This window comes from Engystomops pustulosus, chromosome 8 (genome assembly GCF_040894005.1).
Source record: "Engystomops pustulosus chromosome 8, aEngPut4.maternal, whole genome shotgun sequence".
NCBI classification, from domain to species: domain Eukaryota; kingdom Metazoa; phylum Chordata; class Amphibia; order Anura; family Leptodactylidae; genus Engystomops; species Engystomops pustulosus.
This window is the reverse complement of record NC_092418.1, coordinates 117588204-117611335: the sequence shown is the minus strand read 5'-3', so window position 1 is coordinate 117611335 and position 23132 is coordinate 117588204. Positions and strand designations below refer to the sequence as shown.

Sequence of the window (23132 nt, the reverse complement as noted above, 5' to 3'; positions counted from 1 at the left end):
AGCAGCACACTATGGAATGTAAGCTGTGCTGTGATTGGTTGACTGTAACTATGGTCGCCCACGCTATAAATTTCTAGATGACATCTTGAAGACCCCCAACCTGCCACAGAACTCGATTACTATAAAGACCTGGGGGGACATTAATCATAGTGGGCCTCAGGTTCGCCTGTTTTTGCGCCTGGTTTGCTCTTTTTTTTGGCTCCATCTATGATGGATCTGGTTCTGCCTTAGTAAATGCACTTTGGAATTGTCGCATGTCCGATTCATTTGCGCCTAAATTAGCGCCAAATTTGGCGCAAATTGTTAGATCTCATTTGTGAGCAATAATGAAAAGAGACTGAGAAAATGTGACAGAACGTTCAGGGCGTCATCTCTGCACAAAAACCTATCATTGTGATGTAACTGCAGGGACTAAAAGTGACAGAGATGGAAAAAAAAAATTCTTGCAGAAATGAGTCTTTGCCTTTTTTATTATAATGTACAGGAAATGGAGTCTGATAATATTCTCAGATCTGTACAATAAGACAATAATCACTCCCAGAGATGATCCCATAGACAATGATCACTCCCAGAGATGATCCCATAGACAATAATCACTCCCAGAGATGATCCCATAGACAATAATCACTCCCAGAGATGATCCCATAGACAATGATCACTCCCAGAGATGATCCCATAGACAATAATCACTCCCAGAGATGATCCCATAGACAATAATCACTCCCAGAGATGATCCCATAGACAATAATCACTCCCAGAGATGATCCCATAGACAATAATCACTCCCAGAGATGATCCTATAGACAATAATCACTCCCAGAGATGATCCCATAGACAATAATCACTCCCAGAGATGATCCCATAGACAGTAATCACTCCCAGAGATGATCCCATAGACAATGATCACTCCCAGAGATGATCCCATAGACAATAATCACTCCCAGAGATGATCCCATAGACAATAATCACTCCCAGAGATGATCCCATAGACAATGATCACTCCCAGAGATGATCCCATAGACAATAATCACTCCCAGAGATGATCCCATAGACAATAATCACTCCCAGAGATGATCCCATAGACAATAATCACTCCCAGAGATGATCCCATAGACAATAATCACTCCCAGAGATGATCCCATAGACAATAATCACTCCCAGAGATGATCCTATAGACAATAATCACTCCCAGAGATGATCCCATAGACAATAATCACTCCCAGAGATGATCCCATAGACAGTAATCACTCCCAGAGATGATCCCATAGACAATGATCACTCCCAGAGATGATCCCATAGACAATAATCACTCCCAGAGATGATCCCATAGACAATAATCACTCCCAGAGATGATCCCATAGACAATGATCACTCCCAGAGATGATCCCATAGACAATAATCACTCCCAGAGATGATCCCATAGACAATAATCACTCCCAGAGATGATCCCATAGACAATAATCACTCCCAGAGATGTTCCCATAGACAGTAATCACTCCCAGAGATGATCCCATAGACAATAATCACTCCCAGAGATGATCCCATAGACAATAATCACTCCCAGAGATGATCCCATAGACAGTAATCACTCCCAGAGATGATCCCATAGACAATAATCACTCCCAGAGATGATCCCATAGACAATAATCACTCCCAGAGATGATCCCATAGACAATAATCACTCCCAGAGATGATCCCATAGACAATGATCACTCCCAGAGATGATCCCATAGACAATAATCACTCCCAGAGATGATCCCATAGACAATGATCACTCCCAGAGATGATCCCATAGACAATAATCACTCCCAGAGATGATCCCATAGACAGTAATCACTCCCAGAGATGATCCCATAGACAATAATCACTCCCAGAGATGATCCCATAGACAATAATCACTCCCAGAGATGATCCCATAGACAATAATCACTCCCAGAGATGATCCCATAGACACTGATCACTCCCAGAGATGATCCCATAGACAATAATCACTCCCTGAGATGATCCCATAGACAATAATCACTCCCAGAGATGATCCCATAGACAATAATCACTCCCAGAGATGATCCCATAGACAATGATCACTCCCAGAGATGATCCCATAGACAATAATCACTCCCAGAGATGATCCCATAGACAATAATCACTCCCAGTGATGATCCCATAGACAATAATCACTCCCAGAGATGATCCCATAGACAATGATCACTCCCAGAGATGATCCCATAGACAATAATCACTCCCAGAGATGATCCCATAGACAATGATCACTCCCAGAGATGATCCCATAGACAATAATCACTCCCAGAGATGATCCCATAGACAATAATCACTCCCAGAGATGATCCCATAGACAATAATCACTCCCAGAGATGATCCCATAGACAATGATCACTCCCAGTGATGATCCCATAGACAATGATGAAGTCGTTACTGGAGAAATTTTACATTATTAAACTGCTCCGAAGTATTTTCCATGGTGCATAGAGGGAATTTTTCATTTGGGAACCTAAAATGTATGTTTTTAGTAATGAAAAGGGAAGTTTTTTGGAAGTGCAGCTGCTCAGAGGAGGTGCATTTTCTGCGGCTATTTTGTGCCTTTCCAGGCGCAAATTAGTGATAGATCCCGTGCAAACATCTGTATAGGACGCACTCACTATGTCAGATAAGGCGCAGGGACCCAAAACCACTAAGTGCCGGACTTTGCCGTGCGCCAGAAAATGGCGCATAAATACGCCTAATTAACGAGATGCTCAAAACAGTCTAACAGACTATAATTAATGTCCCCCCTGGTCTTGTTTTTCACCGGCGGCAATGTGCGTCCTGTTTTTGCACAAGCAATGAGAGAGAAATTTGCACCACTATTAATAAAATATAAAAAAATTATTACCGCTAGAATTGTTCTTCACTGCAGGCTCCAGTGCACAGCAGATATAAGAGTAATTCAGTGAAGCATCACCAGAAGGGGCCCCCCTTGACTGTGGGGGCCCTAGGCATTAGCCCAGTTTTCCCCCCTCCACCACCACCAATGCTGCTATTATTGGCTCTGGCGGAAGACAAGGGGGGAATAGAATAGTTGCTACACTAGAATGGCTTCAGCACACGCCATTAAGAGGGCGCAAATGGAAAAGGGGCCAATCACAGCTCTTTACTCCTACATTTTACAACAGATATGTCTGTTTGTATGTGCAAGTGTTTTTACTATTGACATTTTTCAGATTTTTCTGCCTTGGAGATGACAGTAGTTTTTAGTAGTTTTTTATTTTACACCTGTATTCACACAGAACAGATCCAATAAGATGTAGATTTACAATGCAAAGAGCAACATTGGAAGGGAATCTGCTTCATAGCCCATAAGTTACAGGTGTCCTGGAAACTCGCGCCAATCTGTAGATCAAAGGGACCATATATGGGACCCCCTCCCGGCACCCAGCCTGAGGGTAAATGCCCAGTTATCCCACCCCATTGGAATGAGAGATACCATGAAAAAGAATTCCGTAAACATTCCCAATAAGTTCCGTTTCCCTCTAGTAGGATGGTTACAGATTTTCTTATGCGAGTTCTTCCTTTCTACGGCCACCTGCTCCGGCCCTGCGCGTGCCACCCGGGCCCCGTCCTCTGAATATGGCAAGTTCCTCCCCAGTTTCTATTCTTTGCACAAGGAGATGAGAGAGCTGGTGGTGGAGGGGGGTACTGGACAGAGGAGGGAGGAAGAAGGAGAAGAGTCGGGTGGTGAAATGCTACAGCCAAGTTATGTCACATATCAGGAGGGGAGGCAGCTGTCGGTGCCACTTTTGGAAAAGTGAAGGGGGGTGGGTGAGGGGGGGCACATTTCTACGTTCGGCAGGTCTGCAGGGTCTCTTTTGCAGATCGCAGGCTGAAGAGAAGAGGGAGAAGAAGAGGGGGCTCAGACCTGGGGGCATGTACAAGGTCTTCTACCACCATAGGCCCCAGCCTAGGAAAGAAGGTGCACTGAAGCAGGGGGGCTGGCACGTCTCCCCAATTTATGAGTCCTATTGACCACCAGCAAGAGATTAATTGCATTATCACTCATCCACTTACCCTGGGGCTGGTGCCCCCTCCTCATATTCTCTCTCTCTCTACCTTTGCATTTTGCAGTGCCAACTTTTTGGATTTCTAGACTTCCAGACTTTTTTCTTACCACCTAATTAGGACCCTGATTACCACCTGGATTAGGACCCTGCCTCCATATTTACTATGCGCCGTGCCCAGGTAAAGATGAATGTAAACACGACTGAGGAAGGGGCATCCACCACCAATGCCCCTCTAGCCCGGACCTTCACCAAGACACTGGCATCTCCACCAAGTCCAATCGTGACACCTAAGAGGTCAAAACTAATGACCGACCAGGAGCCTTGCCCTCCACAGTTTGTCCGCAAGCTCAAAAACGCTGCCATAGGGACGGGCTGTGACATCAGCCTGAAGGTGGTGGTATCTGGGAACCCCGTGCCAAGTCTAAGCTGGTACAAAAATAAGGAGCCCCTGAATCCCGGAGCAGAGGAATACGGGACATTGTGTATTAGGGACAGCAGGATGGAAGACGCTGGAGTGTACACCTGCATGGCACAAAATCCAATGGGAGAAGCCATCACGAGCGCCGTCCTGGCCATCATTGATTTAGAAGGTAATGAGCATTATTAATTACTGATAAGGTCCACAGTAAATTGTAGCCTCTAAGATGTTTCTTTCCGTTTGTTATATCTGTCTGGGAAAGCTGGGTGACAACCAATATGGCCACCATGGGGTTGTCACCAGGATTAACCAGTGTATAAGGGGCCATATTGGTTGTCACCCAGCTATCCTAGGGACAAAATCATTTTCTTTTAATATTACTGTTTGAATATATTATTGATATTTTTCAGACACAAAAAAAACAAAAATAACAATTTCTACTGTATGTGGAGCTGAGATGGTGAAAAGTTTGATAAGTTGTGCACCTTATACTGAGTGCACACCAGATATATAGATGGCTGATATCCTTCCCTTATAGTGAATGCATCACATCAGTGAACATCCCCCTCCATGTCTGTCAGTGCCATGTGATATTTAAAGGGGCAAAGGGCAGGTTTACCGGGACAGAAGCTAAAATCTAAATATAGATCTCATGACATCAATCATTTTCCAGTTTATCTGCTTCTGTAATGAAGAAGGATTTTCTGCCGTCCTTGTGTTTTATCATTTCGATGGATAATATTTGGTGCTGATAGATAGGAGATAGATAGATAGATAGATAGATAGGAGATAGATAGATAGGAGATAGATAGATAGATAGGAGATAGATAGATAGGAGATAGATAGATAGATAGATAGATAGATAGATAGATAGATAGATAGATAGATAGATAGGAGATAGATAGATAGGAGATAGATAGATAGGAGATAGATAGATAGATAGGAGATAGATAGATATGAGATAGATGGATAGATAGGAGATAGATATATAGATAGATAAGAGATAGATAGATAGATAGATAGATAGATAGATATGAGATAGATAGATAGATAGATAAGAGATAGATAGATAGATAGGAGATAGATAGATAGGAGATAGATAGGAGATAGATAGATAGATAGGAGATAGATAGGAGATAGATAGGAGATAGATAGGAGATAGATAGATAGATAGATAAGAGATAGATAGATAGATAGATAGGAGATAGAAGATAAATAGATAGATAGATAGATAGATAGATAGATAGATAGATAGATAGGAGATAGATAGATCGATAGGAGATAGATAGATAGGAGATAGATAGATAGATCGATAGGAGATAGATAGATAGGAGATAGATAGATAGATAGATAGATAGATAGATAGATAGATAGGAGATAGATAGATAGATCGATAGGAGATAGATAGATAGGAGATAGATAGATAGATAGATAGATAGATAGATAGATAGATAGGAGATAGATAGATAGATAGATAGATAGATAGATAGATAGGAGATAGATAGATAGGAGATAGATAGATAGATAGATAGGAGATAGAGAAATAGATAGATAGATAGATAGATATGAGATAGATAGATAGATAGATAGATATGAGATAGATAGGGAGATAGATAGATAGATAGATAGATAGATAGATAGGAGATAGATAGATAGATAGATAGATATGAGATAGATAGGAGATAGATAGGGAGATAGATAGATAGATAGATAGATAGATAGGAGATAGATAGATAGATAGATAGATAGATAGATAGATAGGAGATAGATAGATAGATAGATAGATAGATAGATATGAGATAGATAGGGAGATAGATAGATAGATAGATATGAGATAGATAGATAGATAGATAGATAGATAGGAGATAGATAGATAGATAGATAGATAGATAGATATGAGATAGATAGGGAGATAGATAGATAGATATGAGATAGATAGATAGATAGATAGATAGATATGAGATAGATAGATAGATAGATAGATAGATAGGAGATAGAGAAATAGATAGATAGATAGATAGATAGATAGATAGATAGATAGATATGAGATAGATAGGGAGATAGATAGATAGATAGATAGATAGATAGATAGGGAGATAGATAGATAGATAGATAGATAGATAGATAGATAGATAGGAGATAGATAGATAGATAGATAGATAGATAGGAGATAGATAGATAGATAGATAGATATGAGATAGATAGGGAGATAGATAGATAGATATGAGATAGATAGATAGATAGATATGAGATAGATAGGGAGATAGATAGATAGATATGAGATAGATAGATAGATATGAGATAGATAGATAGATAGATAGATAGGAGATAGAGAAATAGATAGATAGATAGATAGATAGATAGATAGATATGAGATAGATAGATAGATAGATAGATAGATATGAGATAGATAGGGAGATAGATAGATAGATAGATAGATAGATAGGAGATAGATAGGGAGATAGATAGATAGATATGAGATAGATAGATAGATAGATAGATAGATAGGGAGATAGATAGATAGATATGAGATAGATAGATAGATAGATAGATATGAGATAGATAGATATGAGATAGATAGATAGATAGATGATATAGTATAGATAATAGAGTATAAGCCCAGAAATGTTTCCCCCATTATGCCCGGTGCCGGCTATAGCTAATTCTACTGCAGTTTGGACCTGGTGTAGAACTGGCCAGGATTTGTCCATTGGCTGCTTGGGGTTGGGGGCAACATCACTTAGCGCCGCATGATAAATGTGCTCCTATATGTGGCAATATTATCTTGGACACTTTATAATAATCGCGAAAAATAACTATTAGACTGATGTAATTTGGGTCAGGCCCAGACCAGGCATAATAACAAATCATGATGCAGCATATTCAGAGTGTTCTGCAAAATGGCAGCCGCCACCCCTGGTATTAGACGGGGAGACCCTCTAAGCCGCTGACTCTGAGCCCAGCGGATTTATCACCTTCTTCTATGAGTTTGCTCCATGACTTGTCTTACAGCCGAGGTCTTACAGGGTATGAAGAGCTCACCTGTGAACATGCCTAGCCTTTATGGAGGGAGATGATCACACTGGGCGGCATTTATCATTGCGCCACTTTTTTGGCAGCCATTTTTTTTTGTTGCTGCGCCATGTGCACCTTTTTTATTATATGTCAGTGCCCACACTCATCCTTTTTTTGATGCACAATGTGGCCGTAGCTCTTCAATCCTCACACTTTCCCGGCTCTTCTAGTTTCCCCACAATTTTTTTTGGCGCAAAATTTAGACCAACAATAAGCGGGTCTAACGCCTTCTAAACCCCCTTCATGAATGTTGTTTGACCTTTCTGACACTCATTAGTTCTTCTCACGGTGCACCAAATACATTAAGGCCGGGCACCACAATATAACATCACAGTGCAAGTTACCACTAAAATCTCGGGCACTATAAAACAACACCTAGCGCCAAAAATAATGAATGACCCCCCCCCCCCCCCACACACACACACACACCCTGTGTGTCGGAGATGTGCCTGGAAGCACCATAAAAAATCCAGAAGTTTTTGGGGGGTCACAGCAGTCTCTAGGGATGGCCAAGGTTCCTTGTTAGACCATCAGAAGGCCATCGGGCGATCAGCTCATCATCCTATGGGGGCAGGTTATTTGTCAGGTTATTGTAGGGACTTATTTTTGTGCCCATTAGTTTCCAAAAACAATGTAACAAAGGTGCTAAGTTTTGGAAAAAGTTGTGACATGCCCTTGAAGAGTAAATGACAGGGGTGTAGCTGTAGGGAGTGCAGGGATAGCAGTTCCACTAGGTCTGGTGGCCTAAGGGTCCCAAGGGTCTTCCTGCTACATAAGGCAGCAGTATGATAACTAGTCCCGTTATGTTATACGTCCCCATGATGACCTGAATGTCGTGAATGCAGTACATGGCCATCATTTTCAATTCAGAATTGGAGAAATAATCTCGTTCTTCCACTAAAAAAGATGAAGGATCTCAGCAGAATTATAACTCGAAGCTACTGGGCCCTAATGCAACCTCTGTAATGGGCCCCCAATCCTAAAGCATTGTTGTATAGGAGGAGCCTTCATATGGGCCTTCTAAGGCTCCTATTCACGGGTGCACCCTATGTACCCCCACATGACCCCCCCGCCCCCAGCAGCAGAATGGGGGACCTTCTTAAAGGGATATCCATAGACGGCACGTCATTCCAGCTTCCATCAGCAATTATCAGCCTCATTGCTATGTAAATGAAGTCCTGGCAGCGCTCCCAGCTCATAATGTCATTCTGTGAGATTTCTCATGGTGTACGGTGACCCTGAGACCTGTGAATTTACCACACTGTGATGATCTGTATCCAGAGCTCTACAGCAGCCACTAGATGCTTGTTTACCCTTGCAATGTCACTCGGGTGTCACCGGGACGTTAATGTGTTGCCGTTATTTAATTAATATGTGGCCGTCCCAGCGCCTGCCGCCTCTCTGTGGTTTATAATCTCCTCTATTTTGGGGGGGGGGGGGGATGAACCCCATCATACTGCCCAGCTAGCGACAAGTTCTCATCCTTTAGGCTCCTATAGACTTTCTATATACAGGATAAGGTCTTAGGCCATCAATATCAGATCAGTGGGGGTCTAACCAGCTGATCAGCGGGGACACCTCCCTATCCGCATGATAGTGACAATCAAAGGTCATTCAAATTTGTCTCCTTATAGGAGGTTTTGGACTCTTTGTTCCTGATGAACGTCCTAGATTGTAACGTGTAATAGAAGGACACTCACTCCAGCGTGGATTTGCTCTTTCATCTCCTTTATTTGGCTTTTATATGACAGCATAATATGTTCACTATATGACACCAATATAAAGGTTTTGTAATGTCCTCTGGCAAAGTAATGTGGTACAAGTATGACATCATGGGGCACATTCACTTACCCGTCGCGCCCCACGTTGTCCGACGAGGATTCGGAGCTGCCGCGATTCACTAAGATCGTGCATCCAATTTCCTGCATGTGTTGCTTCCCCGCTCAGGTCCGCCGGAGTTCACTTTCTTCTTCCCGGTGCATGTGAGTGCTTGATATTGCAACACAATTTGCTTTCTAAATTCCACGGTTTGTCCAAATCAGTCGGGTTGTCCGGCGACCATGCCCCTTGATTTGTGTCGCATGAAAGCCGACGCCGATGCTCCACAATGCGATCGCGTGCGCCAAACACCCGGGGCAATTCAGGGCAAAACGGAAAAGATTCGCGAAACCCAAAGAAAATGCGGAATTCGGACCCTTAGTAAATGTTCAGGGGAAATCGGCGCAAATCGGAAATATTCGGGTAACACGTCGGGAAAACGTGAATCGGGCCCTTAGTAAATGACCCCCATTGTGTTCAGTGGGGTACGGTATGATGATTGCTAGGGGGGGGGGACTATTCAGTGTTTTGCGTAGGGTGGTGCAGAGGTTTATGCTAGTTCACATTCAGCTCCAGGGCTCCGCCATATGGAATCACAGCATCATACATAATGTATATATTTTATGTAATCAGTCGGCCATCATTATAGGATCATCTCAGCCGTTCAGCAGCTGCTCATAGAATTCATTACCGATTACCCCGGCACAGCATGGAGCCCAGAACAGAACGTGTAGTCCTGAACATGTGACCCCGCCTCCTTGTCTAATAATCACTGTGAGCTGCAGTAATGGATGAACCCGGGGGGGGCAGAGGGCACCGGGGCCAGGCACATGGCCAGTGATATCGCTGCCAGGTTTTGTGTCGGCCGCACCGGACGGGATCTTTATTTAGACCTTATGTTTATTCCCCGAAGAGGTCGACTGAGATGTCCCCCCAGAACATGGTGGAGCCCCGAGCAAAGCCCCTCACCTACAGCCTCCTACCACCATGTGGATGCCTGGCAGACATCTGTCCATAACTTCCCCATCGGGATCTATGTTTTTCATCCTTGTTATCTTCCATTTGTCCTTGTACCATAGAAATAAGAGGGAGAACTATAAGGATGTGACCTTGGGCACTATACCAGTTACACTGTATGGATCTGGTCTGAATATATTTAGGCTGCGTTCACATGTCCCATTTGACTTTGGTTCAGAAACGCAAGTCAGCTAGAAGGGGGAGGGGCTTGGCCTAATCGCATATCTGTTTAATGCCCAAACCAGGATGGGGGTGCGGCAGGGGCGTTGCTGGGGTTGCAGAAGATCCGGGGCACGGGCCCCAATGCATATGTACCAAATTTTTAGTAGTATTCACAAGTACATAACCTACTTCACATGTGGTTGTGCCAATAACAACTGTACATAACATATACATCGACAGAAAACACAGAAGAAATCCCTACCTATTTCATCTACCACAAGGTGCCGTGTCCTGAAGTTTCTCTCCATCTTCTCCATTAGGTCCAGAATCACCAGGTCTCCTCTTCAGCCACGTGTCCTCCCTGTGAAGTTCACCACACAGACATCTTATGTTCTTTATTGTCCCTACATCTTGGTCCCCCCAGTGTTATCCTGCTGCTACCCCTAACACTTTCTCTCCTTTACTACACACATGGATGCTTTGCCTGGGCCAGGACTGCTGGAGGGGGGTGAGGGCTCCTGACTCCTTCCCTGTCCATAAGAAGCCGTGCAGACAGGCTTTTCTTACTGGAAAGATTTGTTTTCCAGCAGCGGCACGGTGACACAAAGGTGTCCTCACCATGCCGGACACTGCTATTGTCACCAGTAATGTCCCCATCAGCCCCCTGTAAGGTTACCCTCAGCCACAAGTAAAGCCCCGGTCACAAATAAGATCCCCCACAGCTCCCATGTCCTAATAGCCCCCTGTATTGTCCCCCAAAGCCCCCTATAATGTCCTCCACAGCCACCTGTAAGGTTCTCTGCAGACTACTGTAAGGTCTCCCGCAACAACCTGCAATTTCCCCCGCAGCCTCTTGTAATGTTCCCCACAGCTTCTTGTAATGTTCCCCACAGCCCCCTGCAATGTCCCCTGCAGCCCCCTGCAATGTCCCCCACAGCCATCTGTAAAGTCCCCCACAGCCCCCTCTGAAAAGTTCCCCCCAGTCACAAGTAATGTCCTCCGAAGTCCCCCATGTCCTCATAGACCCCCTTTAATTTCCCCAGCCACAAGAAATGTCCCCCACAGCTTCCTCCCTATGTCTTCATAGCCCCCTCTCACAAGACTGAGGCGTGGTGACGTCATCACCCGGCGTCTCCTGCTCCCGGCGCTGTAGTGATGGCGTCTCCTGCTCCCGGCGCTGTAGTGATGGCGTCTCCTGCTCCCGGCGCTGTAGTGATGGCGTCTCCTGCTCCCGGCGCTGTAGTGATGGCGTCTCCTGCTCCCGGCGCTGTAGTGATGGCGTCTCCTGCTCCCGGCGCTGTAATGATGGCGTCTCCTGCTCCCGGCGCTGTAGTGATGGCGTCTCCTGCTCCCGGCGCTGTAGTGATGGCGTCTCCTGCTCCCGGCGCTGTAATGATGGCGTCTCCTGCTCCCGGCGCTGTAATGATGGCGTCTCCTGCTCCCGGCGCTGTAGTGATGGCGTCTCCTGCTCCCGGCGCTGTAGTGATGGCGTCTCCTGCTCCCGGCGCTGTAGTGATGGCGTCTCCTGCTCCCGGCGCTGTAGTGATGGCGTCTCCTGCTCCCGGCGCTGTAGTGATGGCGTCTCCTGCTCCCGGCGCTGTAGTGATGGCGTCTCCTGCTCCCGGCGCTGTAGTGATGGCGTCTCCTGCTCCCGGCACTGTAGTGATGGCGTCTCCTGCTCCCGGCGCTGTAGTGATGGCGTCTCCTGCTCCCGGCGCTGTAGTGATGGCGTCTCCTGCTCCCGGCGCTGTAGTGATGGCGTCTCCTGCTCCCGGCGCTGTAGTGATGGCGTCTCCTGCTCCCGGCGCTGTAGTGATGGCGTCTCCTGCTCCCGGCGCTGTAGTGATGGCGTCTCCTGCTCCCGGCGCTGTAGTGATGGCGTCTCCTGCTCCCGGCGCTGTAGTGATGGCGTCTCCTGCTCCCGGCGCTGTAGTGATGGCGTCTCCTGCTCCCGGCGCTGTAGTGATGGCGTCTCCTGCTCCCGGCGCTGTAGTGATGGCGTCTCCTGCTCCCGGCGCTGTAGTGATGGCGTCTCCTGCTCCCGGCGCTGTAGTGATGGCGTCTCCTGCTCCCGGCGCTGTAGTGATGGCGTCTCCTGCTCCCGGCGCTGTAGTGATGGCGTCTCCTGCTCCCGGCGCTGTAGTGATGGCGTCTCCTGCTCCCGGCGCTGTAGTGATGGCGTCTCCTGCTCCCGGCGCTGTAGTGATGGCGTCTCCTGCTTCCGGCGCTGTAGTGATGGCGTCTCCTGCTCCCGGCGCTGTAGTGATGGCGTCTCCTGCTCCCGGCGCTGTAGTGATGGCGTCTCCTGCTCCCGGCGCTGTAGTGATGGCGTCTCCTGCTCCCGGCGCTGTAGTGATGGCGTCTCCTGCTCCCGGCGCTGTAATGATGGCGTCTCCTGCTCCCGGCGCTGTAATGATGGCGTCTCCTGCTCCCGGCGCTGTAGTGATGGCGTCTCCTGCTCCCGGCGCTGTAATGATGGCGTCTCCTGCTCCCGGCAGCTGTAGTGATGGCGTCTCCTGCTCCCGGCGCTGTAGTGATGGCGTCTCCTGCTCCCGGCGCTGTAGTGATGGCGTCTCCTGCTCCCGGCGCTGTAGTGATGGCGTCTCCTGCTCCCGGCGCTGTAATGATGGCGTCTCCTGCTGATATCATCTCGCTGATCCACACCTGCTTTTGGCTTCAAAGCAACATCCGAATACCTGACAGTCGGAACTAAGCCTAATTGAAGGGTCTGAAGAAATGTAGGTGGTCTTCTTAAATTCTGAATATTATTAGAGGGTTCTAAAATTAGGATCTTTTTCATTCATTGTCCTCTAAAAGCTCAGAACATCAGACTTACTGCAGAAGTGTGAATATGCCCTAAATACTTAATACTGCTAATACATTCACATACCTAACCCCAGAGTGTTTGTTACAATAGCATTGCCTGTGCTCAACCCTCTAAACCCCAAACATGGCAGCGTCTCAAATGTTTGTTTTCCTGATATTTGCTACAATGTATCAGCCCAGTTATTATGTATCAGCCCAGACTCCTCAGCTCACAGCTGCCTACACTGGATCCAGCTGATCTCAGCAGTGGGAAGTTTCGGTATAATCTGAATCTTGCAGGACGTAGCACATCAACCTGGAAGGGTCATTTACTAAAGTAAGGGCGCTGTCCCACGTTGCGTTCGCAAACGCAGACGCATTCAAAACCGCGCCCACCGGGGCGGTCCGCGGTCCGATCGCATCGGCGTTTCTATGGAAACGCCTGCGATCGGGTACGAGCCGCCGGTGTTTTGCGTTCCCGATCGCAGGCGTTTCCATAGAAACGCCGATGCGATCGGACCGCGGACCGCCCCGGTGGGCGCGGTTTTGAATGCGTCTGCGTTTGCGAACGCAACGTGGGACAGCGCCCTAAAACTTCCCTGGAATGTGTAAGGACCCGGCTGACGGTGAGGTTTATATGTATTAGCTGGAGACACTATAGATGGATGCAATGACTGCTCTCCTGCCTTGTACACAGCCGCTCCTCTCCTTTATACTCCCTTATACTGACTCGCCCTCAGATTCACCACAACTCCCCAGAGTCCACTCACGTCACACTGATATATCGGGTTTATTTTTCATGTATCTCTTTCTGTTGACTGAAGGTGGAACAGGTCAAATGTTCATGTATTATACATAATACTAATATGTAATACAGGGGTGTTATTCAGGGAGATAGCGGTAAATAGATGGATATGAGATAGATAGATAGATAGGAGATAGATAGATAGATAGATAGATAGATAGATAGATAGATAGGAGATAGATAGATAGATAGATAGATAGATAGGAGATAGATAGATAGATAGATAGATAGATAGGAGATAGATAGATATATAGATAGATAGATAGGAGATAGATAGAAAGATAGATAGATATATAGATAGATAGATAGATAGATAGATAGATAGATAGATAGGAGATAGATAGATAGATAGATAGATAGGAGATAGATAGGAGATAGATAGGAGATAGATAGATAGATAGATAGGAGATAAATAGATAGATAGATAGGAGATAGATAGATAGATAGATAGGAGATAGATAGATAGGAGATAGATAGATAGATAGATAGATAGGAGATAGATAGATAGATAGATAGATAGATAGATAGATGAGATAGATAGATAGATAGATAGATAGAAGATAGATAGATAGATAGATAGATAGGAGATAGATAGATAGATAGATAGATAGGAGATAGATAGATAGATAGATAGATAGATAGATAGATAGATAGGAGATAGATAGATAGATAGATAGATAGATAGGAGATAGATAGATAGATAGATAGATAGGAGATAGATAGATAGATAGATAGATAGGAGATAGATAGATAGATAGATAGATAGGAGATAGATAGATAGATAGATAAATAGATAGGAGATAGATAGATAGATAGATAGATAGATAGATAGATAGGAGATAGATAGATAGATAGATAGATAGATAGATAGATAGATAGGAGATAGATAGATAGATAGATAGATAGATAGATAGATAGAGCACCTGTCTACTGTATGAAGCCTCTGCACCCTGTATTCGGTGTATGTGATATTTGGATTGAATATTGTATTTAGATGCTTATACTGAACTGGGTTAAGAAATATCTGAACACCCATCCTGACCGCAGCAAAGCATCAGGCGGCTGGGAATTGATTTCTTTTCCAAGAACAAAGGAAGAGCGTAAGATAGAATCAATACTATTGTATAAACAGAATAAATCTTCACAAAGTGAGAAATTCACCGACAAGAAAGTCCTGAAAACTGTGACCGTGTTTAGTATCTCCTCCTGCTGGAGCGTTGTCCCGGGATGATGATGTAGTCTGGGCTTGTACTGAGTGTCAGCTCCTGTGTGCTGCGCGGGCTGGGGGTTTGTCTCTGCTTGTTTAGGGGCTTCTTCAGGCTCAGGCTCGGAGCCCAGATACTTGTCTTAGTAAACATCCTTCGGCCCCCTCTTGGAGCAGAATTCTTTGGCTGAGATGAAGGAAGCCTCATATCTGCTGCTTTATTCTAGATTTTATTAACCATTTGGGGGCAAATTTCATTTCAGTTTATGTTGTATGTAAAATATAGGGTCCGGCTTTATCCATACCAGCAGTATCAGAGACTTCCCATTCATGGGGCTTTTACTGTGTTTCTCCGAAGGGTCTAGTGTTGTTATTTGGCTCCTAAAAATAGGGTTACAGCTTATTTTGTAGGAATTTATGTTTTTACATGAACAAATATCCACGTTTATTAACATTATCCGCATATAATTACATATATTTTAATCATAAACATCATCATAACTCTCCAAACCCGGAATTTCTTGGGAATTTTTTGTGATTCTATTGCCCTTAGAATTATTGGATCTAATTTTTCATGTGCAGCAATGACAATGAAATATGACAACGAATGATGGTTCTACAGGTAAATATTAGTCACTTTCTGCCCCCTGCCCCCCCCCCTCCTGGTCAGGACCATCTATAACGCCGTACAATTAACCCAATTAGATACAATTATTTGGTTTTGCTTTTCTCCGGGTGATGATCTCCTCCGCTGTAAGGAGTAACACGTTGGCCATGCTCCATTATCTCGCTGTAAAATCCTCCGAGAAGCAGAAGAAAACAAATCTTTACATTGAGTGATCCTTATTGAATCATGGATAAGCCATCAAGAAGCCTAGGAATGGGGGATATACAATGTCAGCATAACAGTTCTAGTTGAGTTCTGATTGGGTCCATGGGCAACTACAGCGGTTCTGCTCTCAGACACTTCTGATAAATCTCCCCATGTATCTGTATGGGGGCCCCTACTTAAGAACACCCGACTTACAGACGGCCCCTAGTTACAAACGGACCTCTGGATATTGGTAACTTATTGTACTTTAGCCTAAGGCTACAATAATCAGCTGTAACAGTTATCACAGGCGTCTGTAATGAAGATTTATTGTTATTCCTGGTTCTGATGACAATCCAACATTTTTAAAATCCAATTGTCACAGAGACCAAAAAAATTCTGGCTGGGGTTACAATGATAAAATATACAGTTCCGACTTACATACAAATTCAACTTAAGAACAAACCTATAGAACTTATCCTGTAAGGACTGCCTGTTTATTAGTATAGGGGGTATCGAGAATGTAGGAAAGCACAGAATGAAAATCACAGAGAATTGAAGAATTGATCATTGCAGACCGGGGCCACATATTTGTACACACATTTATATCCTTATATACACACACAGTGGGGCACATTTACTACTAAGAGCAGTGCAGTGTATACTAGGTGCAGTCACCGGTGTAGTGTGCAGGGGGCGCCAGATTCAGGATTTGTAGCGCACATTTTTCAGGAATCTAGTGCCCCCTGCACTGCCCCGACAAAGGGGGAACCACTTTTTTTTGGTGCATTGGGCGGGCGACAAATTTTTGTCAGACTTTACATGTTAAATCTGGAGCATAGTCCAACTGAGCACCGGAGAGCCCCCTGCAGTGCAGCCACGACACAAAAGGGCTGTGTACGACACAAATATGGCGCGGTCACGTCTTAAATACCTGAGCAAGTAGTTTGCACATTTCAAAGGATGGCTGCACATTCAGAGGGCCAGCGGCCACGGATCAGGCTATGGATGAGGTGGGCCAGCGGCCACAGATGAGGCAGCCACCGCAGATGCGGAGGGAGGGTGGGCAGCCACGGTTGAAGTGGGTCAGAAGGGGGAGGGTGGCCACAGTTAAGAAGGGAGGGGAATCCGGCGAGCTGGTGGGCAGATACCTGTTACTACGCCATGCCGCCCCACCGCTCATGTCAGCCGGGAGGGGCGGACGGACAGGCCGGGAGAATGGCACATATAAATTCTGGTTCCGCCATCCATCCCCGGCCCCTGTGCCATACGGGCCCCGTAGCAGCCATTAAGGCTGTTGTTACACCCCTGGTAGACAGGACAGAAATAAAGTATTGGTTGTCATTTTTGGGTGTGACATTTTTTGGGACACAGTATTGTTTGGCACTTTACATTTCTGAGAACTATCTGGGGACACTATACTTTGTGGTGTCCTCTTTTGGGAGGCTATAGCTTTAAGAGTGCTACCTTGGGATTCTAAAGTAATTGTTGAGGGTGTTATACACTTTTAGGGGGGAGGGTGCGCTATACTTTTTATAGACTCGATTTTTCAGGACTGTATTCTTTTTGTTGATCTCTGGGCACTGTACATTATAGGGAACTATCAGGAAGAACTATACTTTTTGGTTGCCATCTTTTTTGGTAAGTATCTGAAAACAGAATACCTTTAGGGGTTCTATCTTTTGTTTTACTGAACTAGCTGATCATATTTCATATTTTTAGAAACTAAAAACCTGGGGCACTATACTTATATAGTCACAATCCTTTGGGTTATTACTTTTTTGGGTGCTATCTTTTGAGAACTATCTGGTTATACCGTGGTATTTGGGACTATCTGGGAGCAACTTGTGGTTCCACCTCTTACGGAAGGCTTTATGTGACTACTATACCTTTTTGGGGAACTATTTGGGTGAACAATACTTTCTTTGGTCACTATCTTATTGAACACTATAGTTTTTAGGGAACTATCTGAGGTTATATAACCTTTTAGGAACTATCTGTGAACGCTTTCTTTTTATAGGCACAATCTTTTGGTACAATACTTATTTAGGAACACTATCCTGGAGCACAATGCTTTTTAGGTGCTATCTGTGGGGCACTGTGCTTGCGGCTGTACTTTTAGGCAACTATTTTATGTTGCTGTGCAGCTCTTGCCACATAACAATGTTTTATATCCATTATACATACATAGAAAGATTTTGCTCTGAATTAATGCGACCATCTAGCAATTTCAACAAATACACATGATATTCCTTACAGTCAGTGCCCCTGATACATTGTGGCAGTGATTCCCTTTGTCCAGTACAGAACATGTCTACAATGAGCCGCTGCCACTCTCCTCCCCATTAGATGAATTATGGATTGTGAGTGACATGAATATTTCATGCCATGTCAGCCCTCGCTGGGGAGGAGGTCCATATACAAGACGCACATTGCATTGCTCTTATGATCAACATTTACAAATCAGCCTATCCTCACAAGCCGACAGAGCATGCTGGGAGTGATAGTTTTGCAAATACGTGACCAGTGTGTCCACTACAGAACACTGGACCCAAATATTGGTGCAATGCATCAGCCAAATATAGTAGCAAGACTGTGAAAAATAGCTGTATATTCCGATATTGTAGCTTCAAAGTTCAATGGGCATTTTGCTGACACTGCTGTGCTCTGAACTCTGTGCATTAAACAGTGCCACAGATACTTCCCCACTGATCTAATTGACTGAAGCCAGCAACTCATAGCAGAGGGGAAAGGGAGCAGAGCAGTTCAATGCAGAGAGATAAAAGCACAGCAGTGTGAGGAAAAGCCCTCAGAGCACTAGGAGGAGCTACAATCCTGAAATACAAATCCAAATTTCACAGTCCTGCTGCAACTAAAAACATTCTCAAAGGTCTGATTACACATCTCTTCAGGAGAAATACTTAACACTGCCTGCAGAGAGCACAGAGCACAGCAGTGTGAGGTCTGATTACACATCTCTCCAGGAGCAATACCTAACCTAACAATGGCTACAGAGAACACAGAGCACAGCAGTGTGAGGTCTGATTACACATCTCTCCAGGGGACAATACATAACACTGGCTGCAGAGAGCACAGAGCACAGCAGTGTGAGGTCTGATTACACATCTCTCCAGGGACAATACATAGCACTGGCTGCAGAGAGCACAGAGCACAGCAGTGTGAGGTCTGATTACACATCTCTCCAAGGACAATACATAACACTGGCTGCAGAGAGCACAGAGCACAGCAGTGTGAGGTCTGATTACACATCTCTCCAGGGACAATACATAACACTGGCTGCAGAGAGCACAGAGCACAGCAGTGTGAGGTCTGATTACACATCTCTCCAGGGACAATACATAGCACTGGCTGCAGAGAGCACAGAGCACAGCAGTGTGAGGTCTGATTACACATCTCTCCAAGGACAATACATAACACTGGCTGCAGAGAGCACAGAGCACAGCAGTGTGAGGTATGATTACACATCTCACCAGGGACAATACATGACACTGGCTGCAGAGAGCACAAAGCACAGCAGTGTGAGGCCTGATTACACATCTCTCCAGGAACAATACATAACACTGGCTGCAGAGAGCACAGAGCACAGCAGTGTGATGACTGATTACACATCTCTCCAGGGACAATACATAATACTGGCTGCAGAGAGCACAGAGCACAGCAGTGTGAGGTCTGATTACACATCTCTCCAGGGACAATACATAACACTGGCTGCAGAGAGCACAGAGCACAGCAGTGTGATGACACACTTCCAGTGAATTTGGAGAAGCTATAATCCTGGAATATAAATCCATATTTCACAGTCCTGCTTTTACTAACACACCACAGGAAAAATGAAGTATTGCACACTCTCAGTTTTAAGGGCAGGCGCTGTTGTGTCTCCTGAGAAAGCAAAGTGCTCTGTGTAGCTTTTCTCTGCTCTGGTTTATTGATAAGGGTCTTATCTGCATTGGAGGGGCTTATTGTACAGTAACCAGGGCCCTGGGGTATTATTCCTGTCTGGCCGGCAGGACATGTGCGCTCCCTGATTTCTCACACTGTGTTATTTTCCGTCTGGAATGTGTTAGCCCTTCAGATTTTACAAGGCAACAAGATATTGTATTACCAATATCCACCATCCCTAAGCTAAATATAGCTCATACCCATAGCCCTGCGGAGAGTGTCCAGCCCCACCCCCCGAGCTCTGCCCCCCACCCCTGTACTGTATCCTCTCCAAATCTTTCCAGACCGGATTATCATGCGATGATGAGGTTATCAGAACGCATCAAGTGACATTGTACAGAGGGACAGCGAGGGGTCACTAAGATGCGTTATGATGAGAACTTCTGCAGCTTTATATATACTTTGTATCCCAGTTCTTCTGCATTCTCAAGATCTCTGCTTGCTTTTGGTAGATGGAGATATTAAAGGGGATGTCCGGCCACCCAGGAAATGTGATTAATATGGATGTGGGTATGGATAATGGATGTCCAACATGCAGACACTCCACAGATCAGCAGCCACCTGGCTCTGAAATCTATGCAGGAGAGGAGACAGAAGGCTACGTCCACCATACAGTGGCTGTGCTGGGGTACTGCATTCAAGTGAACAGGAGCAGAGCTGCAGGACCCCAGAACAGCCACTTTCTGCATCTGTCTCCAGAATAATAATAATAATAATTCCTTTATTTATACCCGGCGCTGTGAGTCCCTGTCCCCATGGGGCTCACAATCTAATCACCTACCAGTATGTTTTGGAGTGTGGGAGGAAACCAGAGGACCCGGAGGAAGCCCACACAAACACGGAGAGAACATACAAACTATTTGCACTTGGATGGGTAGTATAGATTTTAACATCAGAAGGCGGATGGTACAGTCCAGGCTCCACATGTCAGACCCCATTAATTACATACTGATGACCTATCTACATGTAAAATGATGTAAAAATTCCTTTGGGGACTAGAAAACCCCCTTAATTGTATCAACACTTGTTGGCATCTCCATTTCCCAGCAGATGTCATGTAAATGGAAGTAAGAAATCTGCACTGAAATATTAAAACTTCTAAAAAGTAAACATTGGTTACAATTGTATCCAGTTTAGATCTCTGTCTGTTTTGATAGTTTGTTACAGTGTATCAGTGCAGGTGAGATAAATAGTAGCAGAGTCAGGCAGTCGTTTATTGCTACTTTCTGTAGTAGATGTATAAATAGTCCAGGAATACATGAGGATTTACCAGAAATTGTCACCCAGATTCAGCTGCGGATTACACTGGTGATCTGTATTCTCCCAATGAGACAGAAGGCATTGTATACATGTATAGTCCATGGGTAACACGGGAACCCAAAATTACATTCATTTTAAATCTACAGTAATTCACAGAGCATTTCCACACCTATATATGACCCTCATGGCAAGTGCAGGATAATTGGAGCAGATATGTAATATTTGTTGTACATTTGTGCTGTTTTCTGTCTTATTTGTTCTCTGCAGGGTAATAGAAAAACCTCTGGACACCATCAACAAGTTGCTGATGATGGATCTTTCACTCACATACAGGGCAGGATTATAGTGTGCACCCCCCTCCCCCCAGCAGTGCGCCTCAGGGTCCCCAATAAGTGTGTATTTACATGTGTTACTAAGCAGTGGCGCTGTAGATCTATGTATTAGTGGAGGTGGCGCTGGGGAGCTGTATATATTCATTCCTGGGGGGGCTGTATATATACGTTAGTGAATGTGGGGAGGGCCCTCACCAGTTTGCGCCAAGGGGCCCCCTCCACCGTAAATCCAGCTCTGTTCACATATACAGGCGATCCCTGACTCAAGAACACCCGACTTACAGACGACCCCTGGTTACAGACGGACCTCACTGCCCAATGTGACCTCTGGTGAAGATATCTGGATGCTTCACTTTAGTAATGGAGCTTTATTGATGATCCATGACGGCACAAAACTTTGAAAATCAAATTGTCACGGGACAAAAAAAAAAATTGTCTGGAGCACAATGATAAAATATTCCAGTTCTGACTTACAAGCAAATTCAACATAAGTACAAATGTAAAGAACTTATCTTGTACGTGACCCTGGGACTGTACCTTGTGTATGTGGGAATCACATTGGTTCATCTGGATGGTTGCTACATACAGTTTCAGTGATAGCAGGAACGTTCTCAAAAGTAAAATAGTAAATGTTGTAAAAACCTGAAATACAAATAAACAATGTTGACATAAATATGACAAGTGACTGCTGCAGCCGATTATTGCCTGTAGTGGTCCCATTGGTCAGTGGACTATGGTTCTGCTTTGTGGTCTGAGAACAGGTTTCTGTTTTGGGGTCCGAGAATTCTATCTATGGTCTGGTGACCAGAATGGGTTCTGGTCTTGGGTCGGAATACTGGGTTCTGTAATGGTGTTTAAAAATTTGGTTCTGCTCTGTGGTTCTGAAAACAGAGTTCTAGAATGGGGTCTAAGAACTGGGGTCTGGTCTAGGTTCTGAGAAAAGGTTTATGTTCTGGGGTGCAAGGATTCGTCCTGTGGTTTGGTGACCAGGATGTAGTTTGGGTTTTTGAGGTCTGTGAACTGGTGCCTGGTGTAACAATTGGGAACTGTTGTATCTTTTGGGGCACCTGAAAACTAGGCTCAGGTCTAGGGTCTCCGAACTAGGTTCTGTTCTGTGGTCTAAGATTAAGATTCTGGTCTGTGGTCTAAGATTAAGATTCTGGTCTCTGGTCTAAGATTAAGATTCTGGTCTGGGGTTTGTGAACTGAGTTGTTGTGTGACTATAACTTTAATGTGGTTTTTAGGGTCCTTCATTTTTCTAGGTAAAATAGCCCTGATTACAGCACCCCAATTTCAAGTAGTTATTGACATGCGTGGTCACAGGACATTATTACTATGGGGGTGACAGCACTTTTGGAACCAGCCAAATGTGGGCTTTGGGGGTCATTCACTATCCTCCTTTCCTGGGAG

General features: G+C 44.9%; 1 protein-coding gene across 4 annotated transcripts in view; it reads left to right on the top strand.

Annotated features, from left to right (window-relative positions):
* The first annotated feature begins 3850 nt into the window (after nt 1-3850).
* Nucleotides 3851-23132, top strand: part of SPEG (striated muscle enriched protein kinase) — a 201723-nt gene continuing 182441 nt past the window's right edge. For all 4 annotated transcript variants that reach the window (XM_072122366.1, XM_072122364.1, XM_072122365.1 and 1 more), the window contains exon 1: nt 3851-4645. In XM_072122366.1, coding sequence (XP_071978467.1) covers nt 4219-4645 — 427 coding nt within the window. In that variant the 5' untranslated portion in view covers nt 3851-4218. The remainder of the gene's footprint in view (nt 4646-23132) is intronic.